Genomic DNA, 14180 nt, shown 5'->3' with positions numbered 1-14180 from the left:
GGGCTGGCAAAGCCGGAAGTAGCCTGGGGCGCGAGAAGGCCCGGGAGCCGCGGGCTGTACGCGGCGGACGCTCGCTGGGTAAGAGGGGCGGGCGGAGGCCGGTGGGAGCGGACAGGGATGGAGGGGACGGGCGGGGGCGCGCCCGGAGGGTCGGGAAGGCGGCGTGCTGAGTCAGCGCGGGGCCATGGCCCGGGGAGCCTGGCAGCCTCGCGTTCGCCCGGGATGGGCCCTGGCGTCCGTCCGGGCAGAAGGGCTGCTCTGCCCGGAGTTGTCTCGCCGCTGCCACCTTTGGCCCAGCTGCCACCACCGGCAGTTTTTAAACGGACTGGCGTTCCCAAGGTTTTACTCATCCGAGGATACGGGCATGAGACGTTTTTAATGTACCCAGTGAAATGCAAATCCCCATGTCTCCCGGTTCCTCTCTGACCCGCTTGCTGCATTTATTTCCCTGATCTATTTCCCTGGTGTTTTCTGTCAGTCGTCCCAAGAGAGATTCTCCCCGAGAACTGTCAAATGCATAATCAAACCGACATTTCCCACTCTGGGACCTCTGCTATCTGTCGAATAAATGGGTGACATAGAGGTAGAGTTTGGAAATCCTGGAACTTTTGCCCGTACACCATGTCACCCAGCCTGTTTTATCCTTGGTAACTTTCGTTTTTAAACGATTAAGGAAGTAGACTGCCTACAGAATCACCAATAACTTACTTGTTGAATGCCAGATCATACACTTGTCAGAATTTGGGGAGATTTTCATAGCAAGCATCCCGTGGGTGTGCTGAGTCATGTTTTAGTCCTGAGGGGGTTCCTGGAAAAAAGTTTCAAATAATTACTATTGTGGACCCATCTTTTTATATTGGAATATAGAGAGCTTATCTTAGTGTGTTTTCAGTTACCCACTGGATACATATGAGTGCTTGGTGATACTGTCCTTTATAGTTATTTAACAGCAATGCAGCATCCGTAGGGAAGGTTTTCCACTACATAGTTCGGATTATCACCCCTTGAAGGAAACATAGTAAGGGGTAAGTGCATTTATTGTTTGTGAAAGGGGGTCTTTACTGCTTACTTCAAATAGACCGATGGATGTGCAATTCCTTATCTAAATTATGTAGGTGATAAAATTCTAAGTATAGCTAGTGTGTAAGAGATTGGTGAAACTTGGACTCTTGGCCATTTCCCTTGATCCTATCCTTGGAAGATGAGAGTTCTAAGTCACTGGAAATGGAATGTAAGCTTGTTGTGATCTGACCTTACAGCAGGCATAAAGGATGGTGTGTCTGGTCCTTGCGCCATTTATTTATGGTGCACGGCTTTCTTGTGGTAAAAAGCAAGTCTGCAGTCGGTGCATCTTAGGATTTGGTAATACATACTTGGCGTGTGTATACCCTGTCCATTTAGAAGTTAGGGAAATGACTGCTTTTTGATGTTTTTACATGTGTGTGTGTGCGTGTGTGTGAGCTCATGCATGCTGTGGCACAGATAGTCCACGTGTGTTCTGGGGACTGAATTTAGGTTGTCTGGTTTGCTCACTAAGCCATTTCACTGGCTCAGGAAACTAACCTTAAACCGAAACAGAAGAGTTACTGGCTTTTCAGGAATAGAAACTTCTGAACTTTTCTGTGACAGTTTCTCTGTAGGTGAAATTTTGCCTTCTGGGACGATCATGAAGTGATGGTTGTTTTCTGTGCTTCCCTAATTTCTTTCATTTATCTCTCAGCATGTGAGAGGCAAAGGCAGGAAGATAGCAGGTTCGAGGCCAACTTGGGCTATGAAGAGACTCTGGGTCAAAAAATATTTCTTTTTTGTAAATCAGTAATTAATCTTTCAAAGCAATTGGAGGAGATAAATAGTCAATATTGCTTTAATGGGCAGAGAGATGATAAAGGGATGCTTCTTAGAGCTCTGAGATGTAAATGAAATTGAATATATGAAGAAAAAAGAGCCAAACATGGGGGATTAGCAATGGCTAAGAGCTCTCGCTGCCCTCACAGAGTGTGAGCTTGAGTTCCCAGCACCCACAGCAAATGGGTCACAGCTGCCTGGACTCCAGCTCCCGGGGATCCAACTCACACCCTCCAGCACACACACACACACACACACACACACACACACACACACACACACACCAGATATACCTGTAATTCATCATTCTGGAGGCTAAGACAGAAGACTACTCTGGGTTATATGGCGAGTTGAAAGCCAGGCTGGGAAATGTGGGCAAATACTGTCTCCAGAGCATAAGGAAGGCGAGGGACTGCATGTGGTTTACTGCTGCCCTGTGGCCTTTACACTGTTGGGAACATACTGTTCACCAACACTGTTGATGCACTTCAGCCTAGCAGTAGATACTGGGTGGACCTACTTCAGGCTAACCGTGGCTGACTTTCGTTTCTTGACTGTGTTATTGCCTTAACAGCGTACATGCAAATCTCTTCTTCCCCCTTATCGTGAGGAGAAGCGTCTGACCAAGCCGAGATGCAGAGCACTTCCAACCATCTGTGGCTTTTGTCTGATATCCTAGGCCAAGGGGCTACTGCAAATGTCTTCCGAGGAAGGCATAAGGTAGGTACATGTTGTCTGTCATGCTCTCAGCCTGGTACTGTCTTCTGACAAGCACATTTAAGTCTAAGAAAAGGGATTTTATGGTTTTCGTGATTGAGATTTAGCTTGTATTGGGGCAGTTAATACATCCACCTAGTGGTGCTAGTTTCTGAGTTTACAGACCAGAGAAACATTGGAAGAGATTGAAAGTGTTTCCTACCCTCTACCGGCCTTCTTGGTGTATCATGCAGTGGAGGACGGCGTGGCCGACAGGCAGATGTAGAATTAAAGGAGCCCACAGCCGATTTGCTTCTCTAAAGTGGCACCATCCAGGATAGATTGGAGTTGAGGCTGTGTCCCAGTATGCAGCAGTCTGCAGCTGGTAGAAGTGGGGGCGGGATTAAAGGGCTGCTCCTGGCAGCATGTCAGGAACCCACAGGGTTCTGGCACATTCTGCAGTGGAGGATGAAAGAAAAGCTAGCTAGACTAGCCGGGCGGTGATGGCGCACACCTTCAATCCCAGTGCTCAGGAGGCAGAGGCAGACAGGTCTCTAAAGTGTGAGTTCCAGACCAGCCTGGCCACACAGAAGAACGCGGTCTCTAAAACCAAACCAAACCATAGTAACTAGAATAATTTAAATGAAGAAAAGATAAATGAAGATAAAATGAAGAAAGCTGGAAAAGGGGTAGAGTGGGAATGCCTGCTCCAGGTAAAATACTGATTTTTTTCCAGCACTACGAATGTGTTTTAAATGTGTTTTAGGGTGAGTTTTGTTTGGAGCCCTGTAATTCTTATTTTCAGACATAGGAATGCTGAACATTTTACCAGCAGGGTGGAGGGGAAGCACTTCTGTTTTCCCATAGCTTTGAGATTGTCACTGAGACAGCACACGTGGGTGAGGGGCTCCTTCCTCTGGGGAGAGGACATGGTTATAAGCAGCTGCGTGGCTCACAAAGCATGAATCATAAATGTCACGTGCGGCTTCTCGCAGTTTCCTCCTAGCTCCAAACCACCCCTCAGGCTCTGCAGCCCCACTCACGCTCACTTCCGCTATTCTTGGGTATTTCTTTACTAGAAATTGCTGTTCGTTTGTTTGTTTGTTTGTTTGTTTGTGCCAAGATGAGAACAACAGAACTTAGTGTTGAAACACATCTGACCTTCTGTCTTCCTGTGCTCCAAATTACCATAATGATTACTTAGTGTGGGTCAGGCACAGTGGGCCTGGAGTTGTTACATATAACTAATAAGGAAGCCCTGCACATGACAGGTTTGATTTTGGGGAAGGTCGTACATTGGAAACAAATGACAGTCAGTAATGGTAACCTGGCGACATGAGTTTAAAACGATGGCATTACTGGATAGTTTGTTTGCAGGTCCTTGTCCCCGCTTAGCTACTACTCAGTATCTATCCTTCATGTAAGTGTCTACACAGACATGGTGGATCTTCTGAGATGTTCACTGAGTGAATGTCGACTTCAAGTATTTTAGGACTGCACTAAAAGGCAGGATGTGAGGTGTGGGGCAGAGTGATGGCTCAGTAGTTAAGAATACATATTGCTGGTGCAGAGGACCTGATTCTAGGTCCCAGCACCTGTGTCACGTGGCTCACAACAGCCTCTAAGTCCAGCTCAGGGAGATCTGATGCTTCTGCCATCCACAAACACCTGCTATCAGTGGTTACACAGACAAGTACCCATGGTTAGAAACACGAAGGTTGGCTGAGAGCTGCTCAGTGTTAAGAGCACTGGCTACTTTCACAGAGGACCAGGGTTTGATAACCAGTGGCGACCCACATGCAGGCCCACAGTGGTCTGTACCCAGTTACAGAAGATCTAATGCCTTCTTCTGCCCTTCAAGAACACCCTTAAACACATAGTGCACAGACATACATACAGGTAAAATACCTGTGTACATAAAATTCACATAATAGTAAAAAATAAAGTAAAAATAAATCTCTTCCTTTTGTTGTCTAAAATAATTTGTTTAGATCATGATATTTAACATGGCTTAGGACATCATGTTCAAAACTATGCTGCCATTCAAAATATTGCTTATTTAATCTTTAAGACTTTTACTTATTAGTGGGTGGGGTGTGTGTGCAGACCTGCCGCCAGGCATACATGCTGGAGGTCGGGCAGCTTTCAAGAGTCCGCTCTCCTGTTGGTCTGGGGATTGAACCCCGTCTAGCGATAGGTTCTTCATCAAGGTGCATGGCAGTGCCTATCCCCGAGCCATCTGGCTGCGCTCCTTACCTGAGTTCTTCTGAGGTTGCCATGAGTTACTGCTGTGTGGGATGGAGTAGATGGGTGTGACAACCACAGTGAAGGTGAAGGGACACGTGACCTGTAGGGAGGTTTGCTGATCATGCAGGTCTTTACGTATATGTCATGTAACTTTGACTTATGACCTCACCGGTGTGATAACTACACCTTTCCAGAATGCATCCCCTGATTACCCTGGGTGCCTCGCCACAATGTCTTGTTTCCACTGCTTGCTCCTGTCAGAGACTTCCTATTTGAGGGATGAGATAGCTTAACAGGTCAAGTGTTACCAAGAATAACAACCTAAATTTAATCCTCAAATCACACATGGTAGAAAGAGAAAAGTGACTATTACATACTGCCCTCTGACCTCTACCCGTGTGCCCACATCCATACACACCCATGTAGTAAAATAAGTAAGTGTAATAAAAAATTTTAAGGAAAAACATTTATGTTAGACTGAGTTTGAGATAAGGAAATAGACATTTCTTTGTATTTGGTGTGACTTGGGCAATGGGGCCATTTAGAGAGGTGTCTTCAAACAGATATTGAGCGGTGGATTATTAACAACAGCAGATCCATTTTAGAAGCAAATGCTTCTATGGAGAGGAGGGAGGTGACTGACTCTGTGCAAAAGGTGAAGCACCGTACAAGGGAGAGGTCTTTTCGTGGTCCAAGAACCGGCTCTGTGGAAGTTCACCCTGAGAAATAAGGGAGACTGAGGCCGAATGCAAACCTTGAGGGGGAGCTTGCTGGTCCCAGGGATTAAAAGGAAGTGTGTGAGCCTGGAAGAGCTTAGAGCGAGGTAGAGCTTTTCATGCTAAAAAGCCGTTAGTTGTGTGTTGTGATCCTGTGGGTGATCATCTACTCAGTCCCCTGTGACCTACAGTGGCATGATCTAACCAGGAAGTCCACTCTGACGTACATTCTCAGAGTCCTCCTTACAGACACACACATTAGCACAGCTAATGAGAAAACGTGCCAAAAATTGAATTGCATTACGTTGATAACATTGATAAAAATGTTTGTAGGTGGAGTATAATTTTCTATCTCTTTGTTCGTATTGTGAATGTTTGGCTCTGAGAAATTGGAGTTTCAGTTTTTCTCCAAGAGAGATTTTCTCCAAGAGAGGTAGAGAGCTGCTACCTTCTGTGACCTGTATGACTATCTTTGCCACTAGTATTTTCATTTGTAAGTTCTGCTTGTAGTATGAGTGACTGTGACCTTTGGGGAATTCGTTCTTTACCATTGGTAGGTCTGGGGGCTTGGTCGAGGGATAAATACATAAAAATTATTTATGTGTGAGAGGGTATACTTGGTCTGAGGGAGCGTGTGCACTGAGAGGATACAGGCCGCCAGCATGCCATCACTGACTTCTTCTCTTTGACTTTCAGAAAACTGGTGATCTCTATGCTGTCAAAGTATTTAATAACATAAGCTTCCTTCGCCCAGTGGATGTTCAAATGAGAGAATTTGAAGTGTTAAAAAAGCTCAATCACAAAAACATTGTCAAATTATTTGCTATTGAAGAAGAGGTAAGTACTCAGGCATGCCATTGTGTTGTGCAGGTCCTACTCAGAAGACAGGGCCTAGCAAAGGGGTTGCAAACACCATAGGATTTATGGCTCCAGTAACCAAGTGTTCTATCCACAACATTCTCTAATGGAGAGAGAATAGAAACAAAGTATAAGAAAGAGAGAGGTGTACAGTTTAGTTAATTGTATCCAGGCACCTTTAACCCCAGCACTTGTGAGACAGAGGCAAGTGGATCTCTGAGTTCCAGGACAGCCAGGGCTACACAGAGAAACCCTGTCTCAAAAAACAAATAAACAAATCAGTTACTTGTATCATTTATACAAAAAAGGAAAAGAAAAACTAACTGAAGTAAAATTCACATACTCACAGAAAGGACAAGGGCTAGAGAATGTTCAGCACTGAGGAGAACTTGCTGTTCTTCCAGAGGACTGGGTTCAGTTCCCACACCAGGCCCCTCAAAACAACCTGTAACCCCAGCTTCAGGAGACTCCAGATACTTGGGTGCTCAAACACACATACACCTAAATAAAGAATAAAATATTTTACAACAGAACAAAAAGACAGTGATAGAAAACTTTGTAAATGAGTAAAACTCATAGTAATTTAGAGATTAAAAATCTTAGTTATAAAGGTATTAATTTAAGGGGAAATGGCAAAAATTAAGTGTACTATTAGGAAAAATATTCTAGAAATAGTGAAGTAGGGGCTGGGGATTTAGCTCAGTGGTAGAGCGCTTACCTAGGAAGCGCAAGGCCCTGGGTTCGGTCCCCAGCTCCGAAAAAAAGAACCAAAAAAAAAAAAAAAAAAAAAAATTCCACAAGAAGTGATTCACAAGCTGTTCCTGTAGAGGATCAGGTATGATTCCCAGCACCCATGTGGCAGCTCCCAACTCCAGTCCCTTTACCCTCTGCTGACTTGTGTAGACATCAGGCACACATGATGCACAAAACTGACAGAAAAGAAAGTCAGACCTGAAAAACAAATGCTGTGTACCCATGACATGCTTCGCCTCCTGGGAAACGGTGAGATGGGACTGGGACATTATTCTGGGATGATGGGATGATATGTATTTCCCAGTGTTCCGGTCATCATCATGCATTATACAAAGCAGATTTTTCTTTGTTTTATATTATTTCTCTTTTATGACTACTGAACAAAGAAAATAAAATACATTATATAGTATTTGGGGGCTGGGTTAAACCTTTTTTTTAAGGACCAAAAGTCAAAAGTTGAAACTAGATTTTTACATTAAAAATTGCAGGTTCTGAAATTGGTATGTATCAGGTGACCACTCTATATTATGTAGTTTGATGAGAGTCCTTCTTCCTTATAAAGCTCTTATATTGTGAAGCATTTTGATTAGCTGAGATGGACGTGAACAAGCTTCTCAACTGTTCTGCCATCTAGTTTGATCTCTTATTTTCCTCACATTGGTTTTTACTGTGCGTTACTGGTGCAGGTTTGGTTTTATTTTGAGTCATGTGTACACGTGTGTGTGTGTTACTGGTGCAGGTGTCCTTGCCAGCCAACTGGAAGAGGCCACTGGGTCCTCTGCAGTGGACATTGTAGGCAGTTGGGAGCTGCCTGACACAGGGATGCAAACTCAACTGCGACCTTCTGGAAGAGTAGGCCATGCTCCTAACACTGAGCCCCTCTCCAGTTCACTCATTGCTTTTTAAGGCTAGGACTCCATTTCTTGAAGTAAAAGTACTTATTGTAAGAAGGAGATTTGTCCTAAGTGGGTTGTTATGCAGAAAGCCTAAATGATTTGAATAAAAATAATAAGCCATGGTCTCGTGGTTGAGATTTAGCTAGTCTTCACTGGCTTTCCTTCCACACAGACAGCTCTGGTTTCTAGGGATATGACCTATCTGTATATGAAGATTTATGTTTTATTTGTGTGTGTATGCTCATGTGCGTTCTAGTGCCTGGGGAGAACAAGAGTGACGGAGCCCTAGAGCTGGAGTTATGTGAGCCACCCTGTGTGGTGCTGGCACCTGAGCCCAAGGCCTCTGGAAGAGCAGCCAATGCGCATAAGAGAGCCCCTCCAGCCCCTCAGCTCTATTTAATAGAAGTCTGGAAGCCATTATTTACAAAAGCATAGCATTTCCCAGTCCCAGTGAAAGATTCACAGTGACTTGTCATTGTAGCATGCCCTGCACTTGAGTGAGGTCAGGTAGCCAGCACCGCCTGAGTCAGCTTTGGTCTGTCGGGTTTCCTGTTGATTCTCAATTAGTGCCCTTTTTTTTTTTTTTCCAGACAACAACAAGACATAAAGTACTTATCATGGAGTTCTGTCCCTGTGGGAGTTTATACACTGTGTTAGAGGAGCCATCCAATGCCTATGGACTGCCAGAATCAGAGTTTTTAATTGTTTTACGAGATGTGGGTATGTTTATATGGTTTTCTATGTATGTTTGCTTATATGGTTTCATACACACATTATTTAAAGATACAGAATGAGAAAATAGTTTCCTACATTCAAAACAAAAAGCTTTTTTTCAATGTTTTATTAGAAACTACACTAAAAGCACAAGTGCCTAAAAGAAAACTTAGATAAATTGGATTTTGTCAGCATTGAAAACTTACTTCAGGGCTGAGACAGGGCTAAGCAGTGAAAGCCCCCTCTGAATCCCAGCACCCACAGGGCAGCTCACAGCCATCGCACGTCAGTTCTGGGAGGCCATGGTCTTTTCTGGCCTCCACAGGCACTAGGCATTTAGTATACAGATATTTATGTGGGCAAAATACACATAAAATAAATGAAAAATTTTAAACCACAACTTACTTGAGATGATAACTGAGAAGAGAGCCCATAGAGCAGAAAGTGTTTACAGATTACACTCCAGCACTCGGAAGGTAGACACAGAATTCTAGTTTGGTTTTGTTGCTCTGTTAAACACCATGACCAAGAGCACTGGGCAGGGGGAGGGTAGCCTTGGCTTAAGTTTCCTGATCACTGGCCTCATTGAGGGAATCCCCAGCAGGAACCGAGACAGACTAGAGGAACACTCTTGATCCCTCTCTCAGGCTGGTTTTCAGTTACTTCTCCTACGGCTCCAGGGCGGCATTGCCACAGTGGACTAGGCCCTTCCACATCGCTCAGTAAGCAAGATACCACAGATATGGCTAAAGGTCAGTCTGATGGAGGCTAAAGGTCAGTCTGATGGAGGCCTGTACCGACTGAGACTCCCTCTTCCTGAAACTTGACTCTAATTTGTGTCAAGTTGACAAGAACTCACCACACATACATACATACATACAAAAAAAAAAAGTTCCTTAATTGAAAAGTAAAAAATGAAATCTTGGCACATGCTAAAATGAGGGTGAATCCTAAAAGGATAGAAAGTGAAAGAAGCAGGAGACAAAAAAATCAGTATTGCACACACCATTCGCAGTGCAGTTAGTAGGGAGGCAAGTGACTGTGGAGTCTGACAACGCCCACTAGTGGCTGCACAGCTAGACCAGGTGGAAACAGATTTTATTTGGAGCGTGAGAACAATGTTATGCTATGCTATTAATAGTGACAGTTGTACAACTCAATTAAAAATTATTAAATGGTACATTTCTTAAAATGAATGGCAAGGTGTGTGTGTGTTTTAGTAAACCTACTATTTTTAAAAGGCAAGTGAAATAATATTTCGTTGGAAAGAAATGAGTCAAATGTTTGAGGAGGCGAAGTGGCCGGTGCCTGTGATCTCAGCTGGTGCCCTGCACGTCAGCCCCACAACTTAACCACAGCAGTGGCAGTCAGTGCCTTTGCCCTTGAGGGAAGGACATGGACTGCCTAGGACTATCTAGGAAACACCTCTCCATGGATCACACTGTGCATCCTCATTTACTGTTTTCTATGTTGAAGCCAATTTGTTCCTTGTGACTTTTTTTCCCAAAGTAAAGTAAGTGTAAAAGAAGAGCGGGGCACCGTGGCACTCAGCTTTAATCCTAGCACTCGAGAGGCAAAAGGCAGGTGCATCTCTGAGTTCAAGGTCAGCCTGGTCTACAGAGTGAGGTCCGGGGCTGTTGTTTCAAAAACAACAACAACAAAGTATAAAACTGCAGTGTAAGATGGGCATCTGTGGGATCTTTCTCCACCACCAGAAGTAGTCCAGGAACTCCTGGCCTCAGGAGTTCCGTTTGCCCAATAGTTATCAAAGACAGCACACTTTTGTGGGCTGTAATTCTCGCTAAAACACCTAGTGGTTGAAACATAAGATTGTTACACACTTGTGCCTGGGGAGTGTGAGTGTGGGTGTTTGTACAGAGGGGGGATCTGTTTCTTAGAATAAAAGGACTTCAAGCCAACTTATACAAAAACCTAAGTTTGAGTGACTATGAATGTATCCTGCCCATGAGTTTGAGATGTATATACAAGTTGAGGCCTACATTAAGATTTCCTTGTTTTGTGTTTATTGCTGAAGTGGGCGGAATGAATCATCTCCGAGAGAACGGCATAGTGCACCGTGATATCAAGCCAGGGAACATCATGCGCGTCATAGGAGAAGACGGACAGTCTGTGTACAAACTCACAGACTTTGGTGCCGCTAGAGAGTTAGAGGACGATGAGCAGTTCGTGTCTCTGTATGGCACAGAAGAGTATTTGGTAAGTTGCACACTACTGTGATTTACTTTAATAACCAAATAGGTTATTATACGTGGAGCTGTTGGCCACAGCCTATAAAGTACTACATGATCTTTATGACCAAGGTTCTGTTTTCTGCTCTGATGGATATGGTGTGTAATAAGGAAGGGAGGAACTGATTTGACTCTACTGTCTTTCTCTGTTGGACAGGCTCAGAGTTGTTCCACCTATGGGGACTCACAGCTCTGACCCCAGCACTTGAGAGGTAGAAGGAAGAGAATGGGTACCAGCTGAAGGCTAGCTAGGGCTACATAGAGCATTCTGGGTCAGCCAGGGCTAAATAATGAAACCCTGTCTCAAGACAGATCTACAAAAAAGCCAGCAGCAAAAATTCTTGATTGTTTTACAAGTCATATACTAAATCAGTGGATTTGTTTTTATTTATTTTTATTTTATGTACATTAATGTTTGCCTGCCTGCATGTCTGTGAAAGTGTCAGAGCCCCTGGAACTTGAATTTTAGACATTTGTGAACAGCCATGCAGGTGCTGGGAGTTTAGCATGGGTCATAAGCACTGAGCCATCTCCTTCCTCAGCCCCAGTGCAGTGGCTCTATCTGTATTAGAAGAAGAGGCACCCGAAGACTTGAGAAGCATCTGGCCAGGAAAGACCCCTGTTTGGGCTCAGTTCAGTGAGGAGGGGACTGTGCTTTGATGGGATGCAGCAAGTTGGATCATTGCTGCAAAGGGTGGGGTGTATCTAGAGGTCACGAGCTTACATTCTCATTATGTGTATGTACTGGGGGATGCACGTCCTGTGGCGCCCTGTAGGAGTCAGGGCAGCTTGTGACAGTCACTGTTCTCCTTCCACCATGCAGGTCCCAGAAGTTGAACTCAGGGGTTACCAGACTTGCTTACAGGCAGCCCCTTTACCCACTGAACCATCTCCCCACCCCAAATTAGTCTTTTGAGAATGGAAAAGTAAAATTGTTAGGAAAACATAATAGGACTCGGGCGTTGTCAAATCTTACCTTGGCTTTCCTGCTCAGCACCCGGACATGTATGAGAGGGCAGTGCTAAGGAAGGACCATCAGAAGAAGTACGGAGCCACCGTTGATCTGTGGAGTGTCGGAGTCACATTCTACCACGCAGCCACGGGGTCGCTGCCCTTTAGACCCTTCGAGGGGCCTCGGAGGAACAAAGAAGTAATGTAAGCAGCTCTGGAGTCGGTGATTTCTAATGCATACTCTATCTTGTTTCTAATGCATACTCTATCTTGTTTCTAATGCATACTCTATCTTGTTTCTAATGCATACTCTATCTTGTTTCTAATGCATACTCTATCTTGTTTCTAATGCATACTCTATCTTGTTTCTCCGGATGTTTGAGGAAACGAAACTGATGAAAATTGACTTTTTCTGATACTTTATGCTACCTGTAGTTTCCTAAGAAGGCAGTCTTCTAAGAATGTTGGCACAGATTTCTAAGTCATGTTTCAATGTCTACATGAATGACTACAATGTATCCAGTCATGGGTTCTTCATTACACGCACCCTGTCTTCTAGTTCTACTTCAGCACAGCTCACCTCCTCATTCCACTTGTTGTGCTTGCCATGGTTTCCCCAGGCACCTGAAACACACAAAAAAATAACAATATAGCTCTGTAGAGAATAGGACCAAAGACACTCAGTTCTTCCCTTCCACTGAATGGGACTGACCATTTTAAAAATGGCATTTTGGATGTGATTTTTCCCCCCTATTGCAGGTTCCATCCAGAGATGAAGCATTTCAGTAGTGTAATATAGTATGCATTTTAAAATTTTATTTTGTGTGTATAATTTATGTGTGTAGGTGTTTTCCTGCATGTATGTCTGTGTACCTGGTGTCTGAAGAAGCCAAAAGATTGCCTGAAACTGAAGTTACAGATGCTTGTGAACTGTTGTGTTGGTGATGGGAGCAGAATCCAAGTCTTGTGCGAGATGAGGCAGTGTTCTTAACCGCTGAGCCATCTCTCCAGCCCCATAGCATTCATAGTAAACAAACAAAAAAACAAAAAAAAAAAAAAATCAAGGAAAAGATAGGCATGTGGAGTGAAGTTTATTGTGTGATTCATCTGAATACTGTGTGTCTTAGGGGGCAGCTTGGGGAAGAAAGGGTTAATTTCACCTTCCAGCTTGTCCACCATCCAGGGAAGGCAGGGCAGGAACCCGGAGGCAGGAGCCGATTTAGAGGCCATGGAAGGTGCTGCTTCCCTGGCTTACTTGGCCTGCTTTCTTATCCATTCAGGACCACCCCATGGGCTAGGCCCCTTCTTATTAACTGTTAATTAAGAAAATGCCTTACAGATTTTCCTGTACTCATCTTTTGGGGAGGCATTTTCTCTACTAAGATTTCCTCCTCCCAGATATGTCTTGGTTTGTGTCAAGGTGACCAAAACCAGCCAACACACTGTGCTTCATTTTATTTTAAAAGAAACTGACGCATACCCACCATACCCAGCTTCCCCGGTGCATGTGATTTAAAGTAATCACAACTATAGCACTGAGCCTTTTCTCACCTCAGAAAACTGATGAAGAAACGTATTTTTCCTTTAATATTTATTATTCCAGGAAGCAGATAAAACAAGTTGAGATGGTGCATTGGCTTTTCCTCAAGCTTGAGCATTTATATGCATGCTAGTGAGACGCACTGTGTCTTGTGGAGAAGAGAGGACAGCTCTAGTTGCACTAAGATAGTGCAGTGCCAGCCTGAGCCTGCTTGAAAACCGTGCCCTTTTTATTAGGTCTCCTCCTTAGCAAAGGCCAAGCCCCCCTTTGTTTCCTCATTAAAGCAATGACAACTTACACTGCTCTAAAAATAGATGAGAGCGTGTGTTGCTTGGAAAGGAAACATGACTCACAAGCCACCTGATGACTCTGATCGCTCTGTGCATACGTTACTGGGTATCTTTATTTGCACAGACGCTCACCTCTGTGCGAGGATTGATAGTAGGTGTGCGTGGCGTGGTGTCGTTCTCAACACACCTGTTTGACCGTCCTGGAGAGTGGTGCACCCCCTCCATCACAACTGTGTTGTCAGCAGGTGAGCTCACAGTGACCATCACATTAGCACACGATTAAGGCTTACATGAAAAGCCTAGAGAGAGTTCACCCAGCACAGCAATGCTGTCATTAATTCTCCTCACTTCTGTCTGTGCGTTAACCCCACATCTCCTTTTTTCCCTCTGTAACTTGATCCAGCAAGGACAAGCACAATAATTTC

General features: G+C 44.3%; 1 protein-coding gene across 2 annotated transcripts in view; it reads left to right on the top strand.

Annotated features, from left to right (window-relative positions):
• Positions 1-38: 38 nt before the first annotated feature.
• Positions 39-14180, top strand: part of Tbk1 (TANK-binding kinase 1) — a 33039-nt gene continuing 18897 nt past the window's right edge. The window contains exons 1-6 of one of the 2 annotated variants that reach the window (NM_001106786.1): positions 39-78; positions 2420-2565; positions 6201-6341; positions 8602-8731; positions 10761-10942; positions 11969-12129. In NM_001106786.1, the coding sequence (NP_001100256.1) occupies positions 2479-2565; positions 6201-6341; positions 8602-8731; positions 10761-10942; positions 11969-12129 (701 nt within the window). In that variant the 5' untranslated portion in view covers positions 39-78; positions 2420-2478. Of the gene's footprint in view, positions 79-2419; positions 2566-6200; positions 6342-8599; positions 8732-10760; positions 10943-11968; positions 12130-14180 lie in introns of those variants that run through there. The other variant, XM_039078743.2, reaches the window with a different exon arrangement.

This window comes from Rattus norvegicus, chromosome 7, assembly GCF_036323735.1.
Source record: "Rattus norvegicus strain BN/NHsdMcwi chromosome 7, GRCr8, whole genome shotgun sequence".
NCBI classification, from domain to species: domain Eukaryota; kingdom Metazoa; phylum Chordata; class Mammalia; order Rodentia; family Muridae; genus Rattus; species Rattus norvegicus.
The sequence above is the reverse complement of the archived record's forward strand: the minus strand, read 5'-3'. Positions and strand labels throughout refer to the sequence as shown.